Here is a 17,277-nt window from a genome sequence, read left to right on the forward strand (position 1 = left end):
TCGCGCCACTTTTGAAAATGGTGGATGCAGTAGGAAGTCGGAACGCTTGCCACCTGGTCAAGGAAAGTGGTAGGAAGCGCATGAGCACGAAGAAGGTCAGATAACTTCGGACAGTGGAAGTGATTACGACAGGTAGCTGCCTACCTGTTTAATATATACTATATTTATAATGACCTTGCGAGGTGAATTCTGTATCATCGTATTACCTGTTTAAAATGGTTTGTTTATTGTGTTCTACCATTGCAAAGCGTGTCCTTGTTGCCGTCCTAGTGTGATGAGGACACTGCCTACGTTGTTGCATTGTAGGCTACGCGAGTGAACATGTTTTCATACATGTACATGTACATGCACTCTTGATGCCTATATGTATTGTGCCCACCAAAAACCAAGACCCAACAAAGTATGGACGACAGCTGCTCGCTGCGGAGAGACCCAGTGGTCAGACGCAGTCCGCTTGCTTGCTGCTCCACCAAGACGAATCGCAATCGACGATCGACGCCAACTTGGCGTTTTTCTATGAGCAGGACAAATCTAACCGCTACATGCACTGAGCACAGCGCGTCGTGCCAGTCATTGTTTCCAAAAGATCTCGTCGTCAGCCGAACACCAGTACATGTATTAATACCGGTAGTCTTTGTAGGTACCGGTATCACCGACCCGTAACGTTTTAGCGAGCGACCTGGTCTAAAATCTACAGATTTGCTCAACAGCAGCATAGATATTCGCTGGTTTCAAAGCAAGATACGGTAGAAGATGATACTAAGTGTTCGATTAGGGCGAAAGACCCTCAAGTTGGCGCTAAGGCTCGGTCTTATATCTGCCCACAATAGCGGGATGGGATGCCTGCAATTTCGAGAATCCGCAGGACTTCCAACCCGGTGTTATAGACAGGTGGCTCGTGTCGGCGGTGTGTGCTGCTGTGGAATATAGACGATTGGATTTGAGATGAGACCGTGCCACACAACGTCCCAGTGGGACGAGAAGGGGTGTCAACCCTACAGGTCATCCCAATATCCCGCAAACTAGATCGCTGATTGGTCCATCCCTCTTTTGGGACGATATAAGACTGAGCCTAAGAGCGAGCCCGCTGTGCCTCGTGACTGAAGGAAAACTCTAACGTTAAAAGTAAAGTATCGTTGTAGAAATGCTGGATTGCAATTTCACTAGTAGTGAACCACTATTGTACCTCTTTGAAGTTTTTTTTAAAACAAAACAAGTGTACATGTTTTATTTTTGGACGGCGTTCGAGTCCAGGTTTCCCAGATATCTATTTAGTGATTAGGTTTACTCAGATGCAGGTATCTCCAGGTTCACGTCCAGTACTCCTTCAGGTTTCGACTTCTGGCAGGTAATTTATGAAATAAATTCCCGTCCAAATATTACGCAGGTATCGAGAGCCTGGATACCTGGAATAGTCATGTGTGCGCTACTTGGGCAAAAGTCGAAGTGATGAAGAACTTGTCTTGTCGGCATGGCAAACCCACGGGGAGTCAAGAGCTTGAATGGGTATTTTCTTGTCAGCAGCCAGGTATTGGCCAGGTAAATGCCATGTATTTGTCAAGCTACCTCTTACCACGACACATGCTGCAGCTACGAACGACGTTTGATCTTCAGAATTTCGAGTAGCATTGCCCAACGTAACTTCGTAATGCCAGAAGAGGTTACATCACTTGGCGCCTCGCTGGACACGCACTTCCACATGTGGAGACACACAAGAACTCCACAACTATCACCATCTTTCTGAACAGGTTCTTTAACGTGATTCACCTGAAACACTTCCTGTATTGCCGATGCAACCTCGTTCGTAATGCCTTCAAGACATTTAACGTTCTTGGCAGAATTCAGGCTGTCGTACAGGTGAATCACCTTCGAGCTGCCTTTGATCACTAAGCAGCCCCAGTGAACTCCCTCAAAATAGACAGGCACCAACACAAACTGACAAACGGCTACAGAAGCGCAAATCTCCAAAAATTTCTTCTCCGGAAGCACCGGCTCCACATTAGCTGTTTTTTTCTTGGTAGCTTCTTAAGTGGAGGCATCGTCACCGTGGCATTGTCTTGTAGCGCTGTAGAATGACCGAAAAGGCGTGCATGGCGCCATCGTTGAGCCACATGGACCCTTGAACACAATAGATGTCGGCCATTGTGATGTCAATTCCGAAACCTGGCAAAGTTTTGTATGGCCAGGTATTCAGAATTTCGTCAGCTGCAGCAACCACTGGAGGTGTTTCGTCCACAAGTTGTTTCACCTCGTAATTAAGCCAAGTGCATAATGCAACGCCACGTTGGCACGTGGTCTGCAAGTTCCACAACCACTTCATGTTTTCCACCTGCTCTCTGGTGTAGGCACCTATAGTCTCAATTGCCACCACATAGTCATCTGAATCACCACTTTCCCCGTCACTATCGATCTAAATCTCAATCTGCTCTCCACGTAACCTTTCACGCAGTTGTTCAAGTGCACGGTCGATCGTCGGCTCAGGGAGCCTGTGGCGCACATTATCGGGAACAAAATTTGGGTCCACAGACCACGAAAGTGGTTTCCCCACGGCTTTTCCGAGCACCTGAAAAGTCGCAAGGAACGACCCGATCTCACGCAGGCCCGGCTGGATCTCCTTCAGCGAAGCAACCACTTCGCACACATCTCTTTCGCGCAGCAAGCCACGCAACTTGATACCTTGATTGTATTCTTTCAAGTCAGACTTAGCTTTCGCTCGCACTTTCTTACGATTCAGTCGAGGGCGCCCGACTGGCACAATCCTTTCGTTCAACTTGATATTCAGAGGAGCACTATCTCCTGACGCGCGCGAAAGTCGTTCAGCCGACACAACTGGCTGTTCGAGCGATTGTTGAGTAGGCGGTACTTCATCGGGATCGTCAGCCCTTTCACTGACAGCATCATTACCACCGACATCACCACCACCGGAAATACCACCACCGGAATCACCAGCACCAGAATCACCAGCACCGGAACCATCTTCACAAAATTCCCCACAGTTTGGGTCTCCGCTACGGCCAGCACTTTCACATGCATCTCCACCTCTATCTCCATCTCTTTCATTTTGACCATGGTGTTCAATATTGTCACGGGATTGAGGTGGCGGAATCTCAACATGTCCTTGCCGCAAATTATGCCACCATTCGTCAAACTGAGATATTGCACTATCAAACTCGACGTCGTCAAACTGTGCTAGCTCTCCACTGATCCGACTAAATGCTTGCTGGGCACGCCGATACTTCTCTTGCTCAGATCGGTTCTCTGCAGAGACCTGTGGCTGCTTAAAAACCTTGGCCACGAACGGTTTGGCCACTGCCGATAAATCTTGCGTAGACAAACGACTCTGTCCATACCATCTAGAGAGAGAAATACAGTCACAGCCAATAAAACATGGTTAATATCTGGATAATACCTGTACATTTCATTCAAAACCTGGATGAAACATGGAAATACATGGACATACCTGGAACCAACTGCAGCGTACGGAACCACGAACGGACTTCCTGTTGACTTCTTGTAGACCATTGCATGTCGGCACGGAAGCTCCATAGTCTGCGCGAACTCGCAGTCACACTGCCAGGACTCCTTTTACAGCATGTATTCTTGCTCCTCCCGCCGTAAAGTCACCGTATCTCCGTTGTCTACAATAGCGTAACTGCTCACCACGTCCTGGTGCACGGCAACATCATGCTGTGTCTTTATAGCAGCAGCTACCCATCGCGTCGTCATGCCCAGCACAACGTTCATCTCCTCCGTGTATGTAGTATCACGTAACGTTCCTGGCATCTCCACCTTGGCGTAGTAATCCATCTCCTTTCGCCACTGGTATGATAGTAGCGCTTTTAAGCTGGAATTCATAGAGAAATGGCCCTTGATCTGCTGCTTCACTTTGCCGAACAAGCTCTCTACACGGTTGTTTGTGTGATTCTGAAAGTGAGGCAAAGCAACACGATACGCCATGACCCACATGTCCTTGCAATTTTCCCAATTCTTTTGAAAATAATCCCACAAATCTTGCCGTCCTCCTCTAAGCGACAAAAACTTAAACTCGTCACGGTGAGTCACGTAATCTGCTTCCGTCCTAGCGTAGGTCATGTTCGTGATCGTGTGTTTCATTTGGGCCAGCACATTCGCTTCATAAGCTCCGTATTTACTCGACATTCGAATCGTGTCATGTAGCCATTTGATTACGTGAAAGTGGCATAGCAAAATGCGCGCCTCCGGCAACTTCTGCCGCAGAACTTCCACCTCCCGCATATCCTTATCCACAACCACAATCCGCACGAAACGCCAGTGCTCATTTGCACGCTTGAAATGGTCAATGCTCTTTGCCATCTGCCAGTCGCCGTTCGTCTCTAACAAAGAATACTGGACAGGCTGTCCATTGCCAAACTGGTCCATCGCAACCATCGAGAGTAACTGATAGTTGTATCTAGTAATGGAAGAAAAAAAGATAAATACCTGGAAAAACATGGACAATACATGGAGCTAAAAAAACAGCTATGACTTACTTGTTTGTCTTGTGCGTGCAGTCCATTTGAAGGACCTCAGGAAAGCTGTCCAACATGGATCGCATGTGCCCCGTCGTGATTGAAATGACCCCGGTGTTTCCACGCGCACTCTGGTATACCGACGACACGTTCTGCGGAGACTCCATGTTAAAGTTCACGATGGCTTCAGCTACTGCGTCATCATCGGACAGTTCTACACCTAAGGTAATCAAAGTAATCATTAGTACGTGATCATCATAAAGCAATCAAACTAACGAACACACCAAACACTTACCGGAGCGACGCAAGCGGGCGATCAAATTTCGGGCGTCTGTCATTGTCCACGCGGTGCTCTAAGTTTTCGCGAATGTATTTGTAGATACTTGATGTCGTGGCCTGCGATTGCATTAGTAGCTCAACGCCAGGGACCAACGGGGACTGCGTAGATACCTGTCGAATACCTGGGTAGTGCTGGTAAATCTCTGGAGAAACCAGGTGGTTGTGAGAGTAAATTTCGCGCTTGAGAGCTATTCCCCACGAACCATTATCCATGCGATTAACCTGCGCAAGAAACTGGAAAGGACATTCGGTCCGCCGAAGGTTGTGCGACGTGCGCTTGCCTGTCGACCGCTCACGCGTAGGCCACCCGTGAGTACAAATGTACTTGCGCTGATACGGACCCATGTCCTCTGGGACGAGTGGGATCTCCTCTTCCGGGAGATCTTTGTACTGGAGCTGGTTCTTGAGTGCTGCGTTACGCCGAGCGACACTTATCACCTCCTTCACGACAAGCACTTGTCGTGTCGCCCGCATATACATCTTGAGCCCTTGCTCGAATGCTGCCCAGTTAGTATGCTCCTCCTCAAACGGCGGAACGGGAACGAACAAATCGTCATCAACGTCTGCAACCGAGCGCTTCTTTCCTTGCCGTGGAGACGGCTTGTCGCTCATCGCCACATTGCTCCGCCTATTAGCAGCGACTTCTTGTTCAGTCTTCTCTTCCCCTTTCTGCACAGCCTCCGGCTGTGAAGCGGTGCCGCCCTCGTTATCGCCTGCTTGGTCGTCATCGTCTGCTTGGTCTTCATCACCGTCGCCTTCCAGCTCATCAACTTCTTGGTCATCTTGACCGACTCCATGGGGGCCAAATAATGGCGTCGCTGTCTCTGCTCGGCTCTCCCTTGCGCGTTGAATGGCTACTGCTTTCTCAGACCTAGTGCGGGCGTTTCCGATGTTACACGATGCATGGTATCCTCAGCAGCAGCTTCCTCTCGGACTGCCGCTGCCGCGCGGGCCTCCTCTTCTCTTAGCGCCTCCTCCGCCATTTGCTGCTTGATATACGCTGTCTTGTGGGTGCGAGCCATGGCGCTGTACGCGTTCGCCGCGTTCGCCGCGAGGGGAAGAGCTGCCGCGTGGCTTTTTCTCCCCGGATGAGTGGCTGGGAGATCGACGAAAATAAAATACCGAACGAAAATCGGTAATAAAAAAACCTGGTCGATACCTGATGAAATATTTGGAAAATATCTGGTCCGAAATACCCGTACGTGAACGTTGCCCTTTCTTTTTTAGCAACTTAAAAATAGGTCATACCCTCGGTTCAGTGACACGTCGAAGCCGACGCGGGTAGAAGAGTGTTGTGGGGTGGCTGGACAGGGTTTTTCTTACTTGCCCTATAAAATCTAATAGGTTTACAGCTAAATGTTAATAGCCTTTAGTAAAACATTGTAGCTCTCTTGAGATATTCTCTCTATAGCTAATAACCGAAAACCTAACATCGGAGTCAAGCGGTGGGTGGGTGGGTGGGTGGGTAACCCCGGGCCACAAAACCCCCACTGTGCGACGACCTCGAGGTCGCCACACCCGTCTCGATGGCGCAGCAATGGTCTTCTGTAGGCGAGCAAGTGTCCACACCCACACTCGACCCCCCAACACCAAGAACCCCTGAGAATATGTACAGGATGAAGAGAGTTCGCAAACCAGAGTTGTGGGACTTTATTCGACTGGTTCGGAAGGATGAATTCGCTGGTGTGTCCAAGGACGATCTCATCAACGAGAATGCGAAGGGCGCTCACTGCCTCAAGTGTGGTAAAGACATCCCTTACTATAAAGGCAAGACCAATTACGTCAGGATGCACATGGAAGCAAGGCATCCTAGCCACGTCTCCATGGCTCGACAGAGTCCGAGTCAGATAGCTTCTTCCAGCTTTCCAAGCGACGTCGAGGTCACGACGCACCCAATGCATGAAACGTCTCAACCAATAACGAGTGCTACTGGCGAGTGCTTGTATGACCCCGAGTCCGATTCAACCATCCCACGAACCCCTGAAAATATGTTTCGGATGAAGAGAACTCGCAAACCAGAACTGTGGGATTTTATTCGGCTGGTTCGGAAGGACGAATACGCTCACCTATCCCAGGAAAATCTCTCGTCCGACCACGCTGTGTGTGCACATTGCTTAAAGTGTGGCCTGAACATTACGTTCAGGAAGGGGAAAACCACAAGCGTCAAGAAGCACATGGAACTAAGACACCCTGGGCACTTATCGGCCGCGCGTCCGAGTCTGCGTTTAACTAATAACCTCCCAGCTATCCCATCGCGCCAGAGACAAGCTTTAAATACCGCAGCGAGTCCTGCTCCCAGCGAGGCCATGTCTGAGCCCGAGTCCGATCCAAGAATTCCACGGACCCCTGAAAATATGTTTAGGATGAAGGGAGTGCACAAACCGAACTGTGGGACTTTATCCGTCTGGTTCGTAAAGATGGATGCGCTGATGTTCCCAAAGACGACCTCATCTCCGACAACGCCAAGTGCGCTCATTGCTTAAAGTGTGGCACGGATATTCCATACATCAAAGGCTTGACTAACAATGTCAAGAGTCACATGGTTACAGCTCACTCGAGTCATCTTGAAGCTGCTGAGGAGAGGAAACCTAGGCATGAGTCGGGTGGATCTTCAGCTACCCAGCGTCGACCTAGCATTCCAACTGCCGCAGTCAGAAGTATACCGGAAGAACCGGAAGCGATAGACATCAGTCTATCTCCCGATCGGCAAGAGGCGAAGGTCATCGCCCCAGCACTGCAGGTGCACGCTGATAAGCTGTTTGCTACGTGGCTAGGACAGAGTCATCGGTCTTTTTCCACCGTCGAAGATTCAAATCTCGTCGCGTATCTGAAGCATATAAGTGAGACGTTCGGAGGCGTCAAGGTGAAGCTGCCAAGTCAAGGAAACTACGAGCCATCGTCATGGATATTACGGACGAAGCAGCCAGCCTTAGTATTTAATGGTACATGTATGAGCGTAATTTATGAGTCGTAACCCTAACAGTCGTATTCATGTAAAGTACTTGAAGTATTAAAAGTAGTACTACTAAAACCAGCTGTACTACGTAGTAATCCGTAGTAGTTTTATTTTGTTTGTGCTAAGTAATGAGGTATTTTGAAGTGGTATTTGGATTCTCTTGGTGATGGCAGTGTAAGTTTGGGCCCTTGTCACAACTCACCCGACACTAGGCGCTTAGTCGCGACGGAGACGCTGCTGCTGGTTCGGGTTGGGGCACTGCGGGATGTTGACGTGCGGCTTCATGTCGGTGCCGAAGAGACCGAAATGCTTCTCGTACTCAGCGCCCGTGTAGCTCACCGTCGTGTCGTACATCATGAACCAGTACGACACGCCCTTGTTAGCAGACCACTTGACGTAGTCGTTCAGGTACTGCTGCATACCCTCGTACGACGGCTGGTTGTTCTGGTAGCTCTCACCAGCGTACGGCCAGCCAGTCTCCGTGAGGTGGAGCTTGTTGGGGCCGAACTTAGACACCATTTGCTGCCACTGCGCTTGCAGCTTCTCCACCGAAGGTTGCGAGCCTTGCGTGAAGAACGGGTAGATGTTGACGCCGATGTTGTCACAGGCGTTTGCGAGCTTCCACGCGTCACTGGAGGTCAGCCACTCGTTGATGCGCTGTACCGAGCCGACCGGCGTGTTGCCCACACATGCACGCACTCGGTTGATGAAGCCGATAAGCTGGTCGGCCGAGAACTTGCCGAAGCCACCGTTCTGCAGATCCTCGTTGCCGACGTAGACCGCTTCGACGGCCCACGGGTTACGAGCGTAGCCTTCACAGACGGCTTTTATCTCGGCGTCGATGCGGCTTGGATTTTGCAGCTGCACGCCCACTGCGACGCGAATGCCGGCGGCAGCGGCCATGTCGATTGCGTTCACTCCAGCTAGCGAAGCCTCGTACGTGCGGATGCTCGAAAAGTGCTGGGCCACCTGCCTCATGTCATTTTGCAGCACGTCCCAGTTGACGTTCTGGTGGTGCCACGGGGCGTAGCAGACACCAGTTTTGAGCCTTTCGGCATCGGTGGAGCTGAAAGCCACGGCGGTGGCAACGGCGAAGGCGGTCGGGAACTTCATCTCTGCTTTAGTTGCTGCAGAAAAAGCTGAGAGGTTGTTGGTTGGTCCTTGTGTTGGGCAAGGAAGGTTGGAGAGTGAGACCTGGTCTTGCAGCAAAGCAACATTACTTTCGTGTTGCGTGTGGCGTCTGGACCTGTTGTCAACGCCACGCAACACGAACGTGAGGCGGAAGACCCCATGGCAAAGTCCACATGCTTGTCATCTGTACGGTGTCGAATCCTTTGGCCGAGGATCCAGTCCAGATCATAGGGATCTGCTTTTCGGTGTCTGCCAGATTGGCAGTCCAGATTGCGCCGACCGTAAACGCCACATTTACAGATAATCCCCTCAGTAGTAATCTCGAGATCTGGAATACACTCGCTACCAGTAAATTTGCTTAGAAACTTATGTGATGCTCCAAGGGCAGACAACATTAGCCCTTTTTAACAGAAGAGCGTCTATTAGCTAATAGAGGCTAAAATACTGTAGTAAAGATAATCCCCTCGATAGTCATAGCGTCAACGACCGCATCACGAGCGGAAACTTTAACCCCCCCCTTCCGACATCCCAGAATACAACGGCCCGTTCGCAAGATGAAATGTGGTGGCTGCTGCGATGGCGAGTAAACGTGAACAATTAAGTCAAGTTATCTGCAGCTATTGGTATAACCATTTTTTAGATTTTGGTGATGCATGGACTGTAAAGTTACATGTACCATACTACATCTGATTCGAAATTATGATTGGTACAAGTAGGACATCAAAGGTTTGACACAGCGAGACTTGCTACTCCGTGCCTTGACACTTCTCAGGGTTCTCCATGGCCAGTGGATCCACTGTGGATGGGAGTTCGAGCTCATTTATCAAGTAAGTGGTAAACAGGTAGGCACAAAAGCGCTTTCAATACTTTTATTACGAATAAAAAATCATGTGCAGTACACCGGTGAAAGTTGACTTGCTCGGTCGTTCCTTTGCGGGTCACAATATTTCGAGCTGAATTTTGCGGCTTGTCTGCAACTACAAAATGGAGCTCTATGCTACATCTGCGAATATCAAAATCAATCGATTGTAGAATTGTTGCTCGATAGACAGTACGTTGATACGATGTCAAAGCTCATGATCTGCCAGCCATTGCCACCGAAACTTGAGCGGCCGTGACGAGGCGACAAAGTTAACCCACGTCGGGAATTTGGCGAGTCGCGACAGCAAGTGGTTTGGGATGAGAAAATAGGAGAAACACACGTCCATCGCTGGGATAACACACAAGGGGCTGGGCGACGTGGGTGCCATAGCCGCGGCGCCAACTAAGGTGAGCGGGTGCGAGGCGGGCCCAGCGCTGAGCTCACCAGCGAGCCGAGCACTACACTTTCCAGAACATTCTATCTTCATATTGCGAGCGCAGCGAACCGCGGGGGCGCCGAAGGGGCGCCCAGTTAAGCGAAGCGCGGCTGGTCCCTTTTCTGCTGTGACCTCTAATCGTCGACTATGTCTTATTGCGACACTAAGAAGGTCAAAAGTATACAGAAGTCAATTGCTGTGTGCTGAAACAGTAAATACATATGTTTGGCATGTTCTGTCGTTTGGGATGGATATGCATGTATACGTATAATAAAATCACCGAAAGCTACTCTTCTTCCAGAAAGAATGGCTAGCGTACAAAATAGGTTGGCTATTATCAGGTCAGGGATAACGTGTGACGGGGTCACACAGCACCTTGCGCTAGAGGAAGTTATCTTCCGAGAGTATACAAACTCTCAGTGAACGGCAGTTCACAGGTCCCCTCTTTAATTAAAGAGAGCGAAGTGACCTAAATAAGGTAGATTGTAAACTGAGTATATTTATAGGTAGGTTAAGTTTGTGGTTAATACAAACTATCAGTTACCTATAGAAATGCAATGTCATTTAACCAATGGTTGGTTTTGAATGACCTTGGTACCTTGTACCAAATATCCCGGAGTATGACATGTCATACTCCTGAAGTGTGAAGTGTCACACTTCATGTAACCAGGGTACACTTAGTGCTACGTACCCCGTTACATCCTCCCCCACTTAGGTTCGGTTTACCGACCAATCAGAATGAAGAGATGTTCGTCACAAACTCTCATTCTCAAAGTCGAAAACCATCGACTCGGCCGCGCGAGCGCGGCGGAGGCTCACTTTACAGTTAGAGCCTCGAGCAGCAACCTGTGCGCTCTTCGTCAAGGTCTCCACTTCGACCGTTAACATGCCTCGTGGCACTGCTAAGAGCGGTGCTAAGACACGCTCCAAGGCTGCAGCCGGTAAGGCGCAGGCCAAGAGCACTAAGCCTCACGGCAAAGGCTCTGCACTCAAGGAGGCTACTCAGGTGGCCTCCGAGGCGATCGGATCCTCGGGTGACGCGGCTGCGGACAAGCGCGCAAGCAGGCGCCGCAGTCCGTCGCCCTCGTCTTCAGACAATCGTCCGAACCCTCGGTTCGTAGAACATGAGTTCAACTCGGGCAGTGAGGACGATGCCGAGTTCGAGAGCACTCATGATGCTCCTGCGGGCTCTGTGGGAGGGCACAGCCCAGTGCCCAGTGAGCACAAAGAAGACAGCGTGCAGTCGTCCGCTAGTGATCACGGTGATCACAGTCCCAGGACCTCTGTGCGCTCTGAGAGTCCGGCCGTTAAGGCTAAGGGCACTCCCAAAGCCGGTGGCGATGAGGAAGGGAGTCCTCGCAAACGTCTCTCGCTTGCCGAGGGTCTTGCGCGCGCTAAGGCCTCTAAAGCCGAAGGCGCCAAGCCCTCAAAGAAGCGTACCGCCTCTAAGTCTCCACTCCGCGAGGAGAAGGAGACTCGACGCTCCTATCAGAGTCTCTTCGACTCCTCGGATGAAGAGGAGGAGAAGGAGGAAGAAGAGGAAGAGGAGGGTGCCATTGTTGAGCCCCGGGAGGTCTCGAATGACCTCGACCAGCAGCAGGAGGATTTCCAAGCTGCCCAGCGTGTGCGTGGGGGTTCGGTGGCGGCACCCGTCAACCAGGGAGCTGCCATCAACTCAAGAGGGTATTGGCCTCCCGAGGAGAGCTCTGGGGCTGACCTCTTCTTAGAGCTTCTTGTCGCTCCTCGTGGCCTTGTGGGCGGCCACACTTCTAGGGGCATCTATGAACGAGCCCTTGTTCAGAAAGAACAGTTGTTCGTCGACAGCGTGGAGGCTGCTCGGTGTGTGCTTCTCGCGCCACACCGCATTCCCCTTAAGGACTTCACGACTTGTCGTAAGAAGCCCGAGACCCGGGGTGGTCTCTATCCTGTTTGGGGATACCCCTGGGTTATGCCCGAGAACTGTCCCACATGGAGTTCTTGTGAGGACATGTTCTGGGCGTGGGTGGAGACTCTCAAGTACTCGCCCACGGAGTTATGGGAACTCCATGAAGATCAGCAGCTGTCCCACATCCTGGACCAGCGTGATCTTCGTGTGAGGTTTGCCCACTTGATCAGCAAGCGTATGCTGCCAAGGGACATCCTGAAGCGCGCGGCTTCTAGCGCTCACGATGAGCGCGGGTACGGTATGTATTCATCATCCGTACCCCGTTCGGGCAAGAAGCCCCGGACTACTTATGAAGCTGCCGCCGCTTCTGTTCCCAGATTGCGACAGCCTTCGGGCAGTCAATCAGGAGCCGTTCAATCGGCTCCCACGAGTTCTCGGAGTGGGCATAACCCCTCCACTTCACGAGGAGCTGTCGCTTCCCGCGACACCGTTGCTCCTGGAGGATCCGCTCCACGTGGAAGTGGACTTCTCCATTCCGGTCAAGCAGGGGCGGAGGTGCCCTCGTACGAGTACGAGTACTCGGCGCCTCCCGAGAGCCACTCTCGTTCGAGTGCTCCGACTGCGGGTCCGACACGGGACCCTGAGGTTGACCGCCTCCGTCAACGTCTCCTCGTGCTTGAGATTGCACTTGGCCTTGGGACTGGCGGTAATGCTGCCGCCCAGGCCGGGAATCAGGGCGAGCTCGCTCGTCTTGCGGGTCGCCTGGACCTGGTGGAGCGAGAGGTCGCGAGCCTGCACCTGCGGGTGGACCGCCGGGCCTCTTCGTCCGATCTGGACGAGGCCTTTCGCATGATCCGACGGATCGAGGCTTTGTTGCCACGTCCGGAGCCGCCTGCGGCACACTCCCAGACGTACGCGTATGGTGCGTACCCGGCGTACTCAGCGTACTCGGCGTATGGCGCCGGGGTCCGTTCGTATGGAGCCCCTCCGGCGTACGGTCTTGACCGCAGCCTTGCCGTCCCGACCGAGGCTTGGGTGCCTGCTCCGACGCCCTCGTCGACGACTGTGACCGGCCCTCGCTTCGAGGAGCTGGGTCAAGGGGGGTCTGCGAGTCAGCAACCCCTGCGGGTCAAAGTACCGCTTAAGACGTCCGACATAGAACGTCGGGTGCGTCGTCATTGACTTTGGAAGGTCGATGGTGTACGACGCACCATGTCTGGCCAGGACTGCAAAAGGTCCGATGAAGCGGTGCTTCAGCTTGTTGCTGCCGACAGAGCTGACAGTGTCTAGCGGTAGGTTCCTCGTGTCTAATAGCACTAAGTCCCCCACTTTAAATACACTTAAGTTTCCTCTTCCATGTTTGTCTGAGTACTCCTTTTGTTTATCTTGGGCCGCTGCCATGGCATCGCGGACCCTGCTGACAATGTTCAGCTTGGTATCCATAAAGGATTCCACCTGTTTCCGCAGCGAAACTGGCCTCACATCCGAGACCTGGGAGGAAAGGGCTTTCCGAGCCTCTCCCCCACTTAGAATAGAGGAGTCAGTGTTTCCTCGAAGAGTGAGAGGCACTCTGGGGTGGCGGAAGCCGTTCAAGTAGAACGGCGTGAACCCCGTGGACGCGTGCACCGCGTTGTTGAGCGCAAACTCAACAACTGGAAGCTGCGTCGACCACGTACGTGGCGCTGCCGCGCACACACTGCGCAGAGTGTCCTCGAGCACTCGATTGACGCGCTCTGTTTGGCCGTCTGTCTGCGGATGATCCGCAGTGGACATCTGCAGACGAGTTCCCCCGTTAAGGGGAACGGCGTATTCTAAATTGTAGCATGGAATTGGGGGTATCAGTTCTAGACATACCTTTCCGGGAGACGTGATAGCGGAACACGCCATCGACGAACATCCTTGCGGTTTGTTCGCCGTCACAGTGACGGGAACTGGAGCAAGATGTACCATCTTGCTCAGCCGACACACGAACACCAAAATTCCGGTGTTGCCGTGTCCGTCGGCGGGAAGCCCAAAGATGAAGTCAAGACTCATCGACTTCCAACAATCAGCCGGTACGGGCAGGCTCTGTAGTGGAGCCGAAGAGTGCCCTGCGGGTTTAACCCGCTGACATGTTTCACATGTCTTGACGTACCGGGCGACCCACTTGTACATGTGGGTCCACCAGAAGGACTGAGAGACCGACAGAAAGGTCTTCTCGCGGCCCAAGTGGCCGCTGGAGGGCGCGTCATGCGCCTCCGCGAGGATGTCGAACTTCAGATCCTCGTCGTTGGGTACAACCACCCGTGGAGGATCAGTGGGCTCTACCCGATAATAGAGGAGGCCCTCCTTCAACTCATATCGGTGGAGCCGTGAGCGCTGTCGCGACGAGAGCCAGTCGGACTTCGCGCTCGTTCCGGCCTTAAGGAACTTGACGATAGGCGCGACAGCCTCATCGTCCCGATACGCCATGCGTATCCGATCATATAGATCCGTTGTCACCCGCGTGATGTGGGCCAACTCATAGTCGGGACGCCTAGAGAGGGCGTCCGCAAGCACGTTGAGCTTGCCCGGCTTGTACTCGACGCGGAAGTTATATTCCGCGAAGAAGGACAGCCACCTCGCCATCCGTTGGGAGAGGTGAGGCGAGTTAGTCGCCGTCCTCAAGGACGCGTGGTCTGTGTAGATCACAAAGGGCGTAGAGCCCAGAAGGTGCACACGGAACTTCACAAGGGCATATTTCATTGCCAGGAGCTCCTTGTCATGGACAGGGTAGTTCCGCTCGGCGGCTTTGAGCTGCCTGGACTGGAATGAGATGACTCGTTCCTGTCCAGCCGTGTCGTCCTGCAGCAATGCACACCCGATGGCGTAATCGGAGGCATCGCAGACGACGCTAAACGGCTTCGTCTCGTCCGGCAGAGCCAGGACAGGGGCCTCTTGGAGACTGGCCTTGATGCTGTCAAAAGCATCCTGGTGCTCTTGCTCCCAGCGCCAGTCGACGTCCTTCTGAAGGAGGCTCGACAAAGGCTTAGCGAAGCCCGCGTACCCAGCGCTGTACTTGTGAAGGTAGTTGGCCAAACCCAACCACTTTCGAAGATCCTTCTGGGATCGGGGCGTCGGCCATGCTGCTATGGCCTTGACCTTGTCTGGGTCAGCCCGAACGCCCACGTTGCTTACGAAGCAACCGAGAACTTTGATCTCTGGTGACGCGAAAACGCACTTGTCGATGTTGGCGTAGAGCTTGTTCGCTCGCATCACGTCCAACACTCGACGGAGGTGTCCTAGATGCACCTCCATGGCCGTCTTGCCTCCCTCGGCACGGCTATGGACGAAAATGTCGTCGAAGTACGTCTGTACGAAGGTACGCAAAGGGCGGAACAATTGCGTCACCAGGCGATTGAACGTCGCCGGGGCGTTAGACAAGCCCTGCGGCATGACGAGCCACTCTAAAAGCATGCCGCTTGGAGTGCTTACCGCGGTGAGCGGGATGTCACTCTCTCGCATCAGGATTTGGTAGTATCCGTCTACCAAATCCAGCGCACTGTACAGTACGCTCCCGGCCATGTTGTTCAACAACACATCCTTTCGTGGGATCGGTGTTTGGGCCGGCACCGTTGCGTTGTTCAGCTTGTTATAAGCGTGAACCAGACGCCACTTTCCGTTCGGCTTACGAACGCAGAAAGTCGGCGTCGAGTGCGGGGATTTCGACTCCCGCACCATGCCTGCCTTCGCTTTCGCGGCGAAGAAGGCATCAATGACCTCGCACTGTTCGCGCGGGAGAGGCCATTGCCTCGTGACACAATACTTTGTGCCGGGCACGAGATCAATCTCGTGCCGTACGCCTCGATCCGGTGGGAGTTGGGTCGGTGGGTGTTTATTCACCACGTCCGCATACTCCGTCACCAAAGGATACACCGGATCCTTGGGGTTCTTGAGAATCTCAGAACCCAAGCGCGCCTGACGCTGCTTGTTCATGTCTTCCAGGACGTTCTCGTCCAAGACAGAGGAGGAGTTCAGCTCCTCCTGAGTGGTCTCAGGTCTCATGAGTACCATCTCAGCGATCTCTCCAGCCTTGAGGTTGGCCAGGAAAGACTCAGCCGTCATTTCCTCGAGGTTCAGTATCTCTGCAACCTCTGGCAACGGTTCCAAGTGGACACCAGATGCCTTGACGGGTAAACCCGTCTCGCTATCGAAGATGTGATAGCACTCTTCCACCGGCCTTGTCGGAGGAGCCCGGGCCCTGGACTCCGAGTCGCTTGAAGCGACGTCGATCGGAACGAAGTTCGGATCCGACTTGAGGCGGCGGCGGCGTCTTTGCCGACGGCTTCTGTGACGGGGAGCTTTGCTGCCCACGTCTAGGGATGTCGTCGCTACGACATCCGAGGCACTCGTGGCCTCGTGTGGTACTGTTGTACCCACACAGGAAGCGTGTTCAACGCCTTCCTCTTCAGTTAAGGTCTGGGCGACCGCGTGTGGCACTGTGTTACCCACACAGGAAGCGTATCCGACGTCTTCCTCTTCAGTTATGGTCTGGGCGACCGTGTGTGGCACTGTGTTACCCACACAGGAAGCGTATCCGACGTCTTCCTCTTCAGTTATGGTCTGGGCGACCGTGAGTGGAACTCTGTTACCCACTCTGAACACGCTGTTCTCAGTGTTCATGACAGCTGCAGCTGTCTGCGGAACTAAGTTACCCGCCTGTGGACCTAAGTTACCCACTTGGCCGGCGCCTCTTCTGGGCGCGGCCACCATCAAAACATCCTCGGAGTCGTCATATACGTCGACGACTCCCAAGCATCTGCCGGATGCTTTGGTACCCTGGCAGCCCTCGCGGGCGCCCCGGGTCCTGACAGAGGTGGGAACATGACTCACCAATGCTCTGTCGGACTGCGCAGGGCGGCTGGCACCGATTGCCTTGCCTCGCCAGTCGATCCAGGGCTCGTGCTTCTCGAGCCAGGGCATGCCCAGGATCATATCATATGGAACCATATCGAGAACAGTGAACTGTTCGAGGCTGTCAAAGTCTTCAAACTTGACAGCCAGATCCACTTGGACGTTGGGGACAGTGACGACCTTCCCGTCGGCCAGTCGCACTGACACCGTCCCGTTGCCCTTGCTTTCTCGCAAAGCTTCGGACAACTTGTTGCTGTTACGAGCAACCGTCTGGCGGCGTGCGAAATTCTTCGACGCCCCAGAGTCAAT

At 52.9% G+C, this 17,277-nt stretch overlaps 1 protein-coding gene across 1 annotated transcript; it reads right to left on the minus strand.

Annotated features, from left to right (window-relative positions):
• Nucleotides 1-7,998: 7,998 nt before the first annotated feature.
• Nucleotides 7,999-8,895, minus strand: PITG_04158 (glycoside hydrolase, putative; the record flags this gene model as incomplete). The annotated part of the gene is made up of 1 exon (XM_002905810.1): nt 7,999-8,895. One exon carries the CDS (start codon nt 8,893-8,895, stop codon nt 7,999-8,001), a length of 897 nt encoding a protein of 298 aa, XP_002905856.1.
• Between the last annotated feature and the right edge of the window lie 8,382 nt (nt 8,896-17,277).

This window comes from Phytophthora infestans, genomic scaffold (assembly GCF_000142945.1).
Source record: "Phytophthora infestans T30-4 supercont1.5 genomic scaffold, whole genome shotgun sequence".
Taxonomy (NCBI): Eukaryota; Oomycota; class Peronosporomycetes; order Peronosporales; family Peronosporaceae; genus Phytophthora; species Phytophthora infestans.